Source organism: Galeopterus variegatus, unplaced genomic scaffold (genome assembly GCF_000696425.1).
Source record: "Galeopterus variegatus unplaced genomic scaffold, G_variegatus-3.0.2 Scaffold158, whole genome shotgun sequence".
Taxonomy (NCBI): Eukaryota; Metazoa; Chordata; class Mammalia; order Dermoptera; family Cynocephalidae; genus Galeopterus; species Galeopterus variegatus.
This window is the reverse complement of record NW_007726269.1, coordinates 244,898-249,973: the sequence shown is the minus strand read 5'-3', so window position 1 is coordinate 249,973 and position 5,076 is coordinate 244,898. Positions and strand designations below refer to the sequence as shown.

Here is a 5,076-nt window from a genome sequence, read left to right as displayed (position 1 = left end):
ATCCATTATCTTCATAGTGCAGATTATCTGGGCTTTCTACATTTCCAGTGATCATCTCTGCGTGAGCCAGTTTTGGCTTACTGTGCAGGGCTGTACATCAACCCTGAGAGTTGAGTTATAAAATTCTTTGGTCAGAGACTCTCACAGGATACAGCAATCTTCACCATCTCTTGCTTCTCCAGTTTCCAGGGTAGGACAACCCCTATAGATTCTGGATGCTTGATTTGTATTGGATGACTAAACAATTTCTAGAAGAAAACAGCCCACCTTCTGTTGGTGTTTGTTGAATTTATAAGTCTCTTTCATTGCTTGAGCAGGGGTCTATGAGTGCATCAGGGCCCCAAAGGTAGTCAGCAGCTCTTGTTCCCATAGCAATCCCAGCCAGAGTCAGCTCCCTGGAGAAATACATGCAAAGAAAGGTTGCTGGAACTGAGATTCTCTTGGAGCAGGATGAAGTAGAGCTGGGCTAGTCACAGACCAAAGGTCATTCTCAGTATGATTCTCCATGCCTAGATCTATGGAGGAAGTCTTTTGGGACTTGGGGTACCCACTCTTANATGATTCTCCATGCCTAGATCTATGGAGGAAGTCTTTTGGGACTTGGGGTACCCACTCTTAACGGGATGTATGATACCAAGGGACGATGAGCTGTTTTCTTCTAAAAATTCAGTTTAGTCATCCAGTGCAATCCAGCATCCAGGTCTGATCCACACAATTCTGTAAGGTCCTAGAGCCTATCACTACTGTGATTTGAAGACTATCCAAAGCCATCAAATGTAAGTAGTATCTGGAATACATGCTCCTTGATTTTGGAGGCTGGAGTCTATTAACCTAGGCAAGTCTCCATTGATGAAGGCGGCATCTGCAAAAGTTGGGAACTAGGGACAAGTGACAAGCCCCACCACCTGGTCTGGCAATATACCTGCGAGGTGTGGGTGAAGACGGCCTTTAGTTTATGTTCTTGTGGTCTGGTTTCCTTATGGTGGGGGAGAGGGTTGTAGATAGGAAGAATAACGCATTCAAATGAATGTGAACAGGTACTCAAACATAACTTGATCCGTGTACTGAGATCTATTCCATTCAGACAACTGGTTGAGGGGTTGAAGTAAAGCTCAAGAAAAAGAGTATTAGCCCCTGACAATTTCATAACAGTATGTTTCCCTAAGACCTTCCTGTAACTGACCCATGGGTCCCAGCAGTTCTTCCTTAGCTAATGGTCAAGGAGATCCCCTAGTATGGAGTCACTAACTCACTTCTTAAGAAATTAGCATAATGGAACGGATTTCTCAGCACTCTTAGGAAAACTGATAGTCCCTAAGTAGCAAAGTGAAGAGCCATAGGAGTGGGGGACCACCGTCAAGAATGCTGTATTTATAGCAGTAAGTAGTGGCATTCGGAGGAGAAACCCAGGTAACATAAGAGGCTTCCCATCGTCAGAGGCAGTATCAGCAACTGAAGTACTTACCATTGAAATCTGGGCATGAGGAAAGGTACCTCATGGTGGGGGGGAGTGGAAGAAGGCCATCACTTTCCTTTACCTGTGATGATGAGCAAACCCAGGGAACAGAATAACTCAAAATTTTGTCATTTTTCCTTTCCAGAGTGACAGGGGCCCAGGGCTGTTGCAAGCCCCACCTATGTCCCAGGGGACTGGTGGGTTGGGGGTTTCTTTAGCCCACTGCTGCAGTGAGTAAAACCAAGGAGCCATCACCCAAAGCATCATTCCAGGTCAGACTCAAACCCTTGAGAAAGCAAATAGAGACATAATTAGATTAAAAGAGTAAGAGGAGGGTAAGCAGATGGTTAGAAGATAAACCTAGAACTCCTTCAGCCAGAGTTAGGGTTTCCAGTGGCTTTTAGGCAGTGGGAAGGACAGAGTCAATCCAAAAGGCCAATATGGAGAAGATACTTGTTATATAAAGACTTGATTAATAACAGTTGATAACCAGGTTATTAATAAATTTATAATTGAGTACAATTTAAACAATGTTTTTGTATGTAATTGTTACAGAAAAATCAAATTTTGCCAACATAGTAAAAAAAGCACATCACTTCAAAGTTAGAAAAAGTCTTTTCTTCTTTTTTCTTTTGTTTTTTGTAGCTACTACGTGATCTGTTTTGAACTTGAGACTTTCTATCATCAACTATATAAGACACAGTGGTGGGGAGCCATAAATGAAATAGTGAACAATCTGAGATTAAAAAGACTTCCATTGACAGATGCTCAATTACATGAACAATTTAAGAAAAAATTTGGTTTCAAAAAAGCCATGAAATGCAAGGTATTTCAGTGCCTACTACATAATTTAATGTAAGAAGTTATATGTTATCAATAAATATATGTCTCAAACAAATTTTTATCTTAGGGATAAGTAACAGATTAAATAAAATCTTCAATATGAAATTAAAATTCCACATTTTAGTAACTGAAAGGCTATACAATTCTGGATTACGAATTTCTGGCAGAGTACAAAACAACCTGTTAATGAACTGAATTGTTATTAATCTTAATAATGGCTAATATTTATTGATTGCTTATTTTGTATGCCAAGCACTATTATAAGTCAACAAACTCTTTTAAAATACTAGTTTTGTTATCATTCTTATTATACAAATGAGCAATTTGATCTTTCCCAAAAAACACCATTAGTAAATGGCAGAGCCAGGCTTCAGTCCTGGGAATTAAACCTAAGGAGCAAACCTAACATCCTGAAACAAANAGAGCCAGGCTTCAGTCCTGGGAATTAAACCTAAGGAGCAAACCTAACATCCTGAAACAAATCTCTCCATATGTTTCAACAAGCCTTCACTAACAGCTTCTGGAACTGATCAATTAAGGTCACCAACTTCAAAGATTAGACTGGTATTTACTTTCCGTTTAATTGTTTTAATGTCCATAAATTTAAAACTTTAATAATTTGCCTGTTTAATTTTTAAATATTAGTCAGAATGTCTAAAAGAATAGCATGTGCATTTTTACCTAGCCATTTTGAGACCTAGAGCAAAGAAGACAAAGAGTGTTCCTATAGCAATATATTTCAAGTGTCTAAACTTCTAAATTTGGTTGTTCTTAATTAAGAGAAGGAACCCAATGATCTTCCTTTGCTTTTTAAGTATTTCAGGAAGATATTTGTCTACCTTGTTCTAATAATCTGCAAAGAAGGATCTACAACTCCCTACACACCCCTGTCAAAAAAAGAAGAAAACTTCCCAAAAATATTTTTTAAGGTTCTCAGTATTTTTTTATAGCTCTAACAACTTTAGTCATTGCCCAGTGAGAAATTTTCTACCGGGATCTTGTGAAAATTCTACTATAATTGAGCAGCAATCATGTGATTCTGTTAATATATTTCATGTCCTTTTTTTCCCTTAAGCTAAACTTTGGATGGGTTTTGAAAAACTAATTCTGGCCTTCTTCATAATTGTAGAGTATCCCATTTGGTATGAAGTCTGCTGTGGAAAGAGGGTTATCTGCTGTTTTCCATACATTCAGCCGTAAAACCTCAAGCTCAACAATCAATGTTTCAGATGAAGCAGGTTATACTATTTTCCATCACGCTGCTCTACACAACAGAGTTTCTATTATATGTCAACTGTGCAATGCTAACTTTAACATCAACCAGAGACGCTTTATTATGTTCAGCCAAGGTACCATAAAGTTTTTAAACCTAAGATATTTTTCTTTTAATTTCCCCTTATTCAGCATTAAGAATGCGTGTTGATTTTAGAGCAAGGTTAAAATTTGGTATTGTTACCTAAAGCAAAGTTGAGGTTTTTGTTTCATTTATCTAAGAAAGGCTCCTTTTATTTTTTCTAAGCATCACTTATTGCTAGCTTATATAGTGTTTTATTTGTTTGTTCTGTCTCCCTCACTTGAATATAAGCTGTATAAAGGGAGGATTTGGTCTCCTTTGTTTGTTGTGGTATTCTAATGTCCAGAAGACTGACAATTGTAGTAGTACAGGAAATATTTGTTGACTGAATGTATGGATGGATGAATGCAGGATAGCATCTGATAAGTACTGGCATACTTAATATGTACTGACGTACTATAGAAATTCAGAGAAAAGAGAGACGAATATGACCACCAGATCTCAGTAGAGCATCCATTCCTTATCACAGGATTCTTAGTAAGGGAATAGTTTCCCCATACTGCATATACTTAAATTATATTTAATAACAAAAAATTTCTTCAGTTGGTTAGAGCTCAGTGTTATAACACCAAGGTCAATGGTTCAGATCCCTGTACTGGCCAGCCACCAAAAAGAAAAAAAAAGAAAAAAAAATTGTATATTTACAAAATATTTCTTTATAATAATAATTTTTAGGATTAGTAGTCCCTTCAAGGCTAACCTAGTTTAAACATTAAGAAGTCATTTTTGCTGACTATTAAATATACATACATATTTTTATAATCATTGGAATAAATTTAACTAGTACAAAAAACAATAAAATTGAAAGTAAAAGTTGTGGTCCTCCATAACTGAAAAGGGAAATAGAGATAAATTATTAGAAATGGCCAATGCAACAATATTGGCAATAAGAAATGGTGATTTTATATTTTAATGAGGTCAGCTGTCTTAATTAAGCCGTGTTAAATTTCTGCATAAAATGTTATGCTTTACTCTTATTGACTACTAATAAATTCTGTACTCTATCAGTATGATTAAAATGTTTTGCTATTAAGATTCTTCTATTACTCAATTAAAATATTTAATACAGAAAGAACTTATTTAAAGCAAATCACAATTCAGTCAAATTTAAATGCAATGGGTAGCCTATTATTTAAAAATATAGTATTGGGCCGGCCCGGTGGCGCACTCGGTGGAGTGCGGCGCTTGGGAGCGCGGCGGCACTCCCGTCGAGGGTTCAGATCCCATATAGAGACCGGTCCGCTCACTGGTTGAGCACGGTGAGGGTGTGCGACACCAAGGGTTGCGATCCTGTTGCCAGTCACGGTACGGGCGCGACACCGAGGGTTGCGATCCCGTTACCAGTCACAAAAAAGGACAAAAAGGGGAAAAAATTTAAAAAATAAAAATTAAAAAATAAAAATATAGTATCTAAAGCCCTTTT

The 5,076-nt window shown here is 37.2% G+C and overlaps 1 protein-coding gene across 1 annotated transcript in view; it reads left to right on the top strand.

Annotated features, from left to right (window-relative positions):
* ANKAR (ankyrin and armadillo repeat containing) overlaps positions 1-5,076 on the top strand; it is an 85,786-nt gene that overhangs the window by 24,487 nt on the left and 56,223 nt on the right. The window contains exons 6-7 of the mRNA XM_008593428.1: positions 2,102-2,282; positions 3,429-3,648. Coding sequence (XP_008591650.1) covers positions 2,102-2,282; positions 3,429-3,648 — 401 coding nt within the window. The remainder of the gene's footprint in view (positions 1-2,101; positions 2,283-3,428; positions 3,649-5,076) is intronic.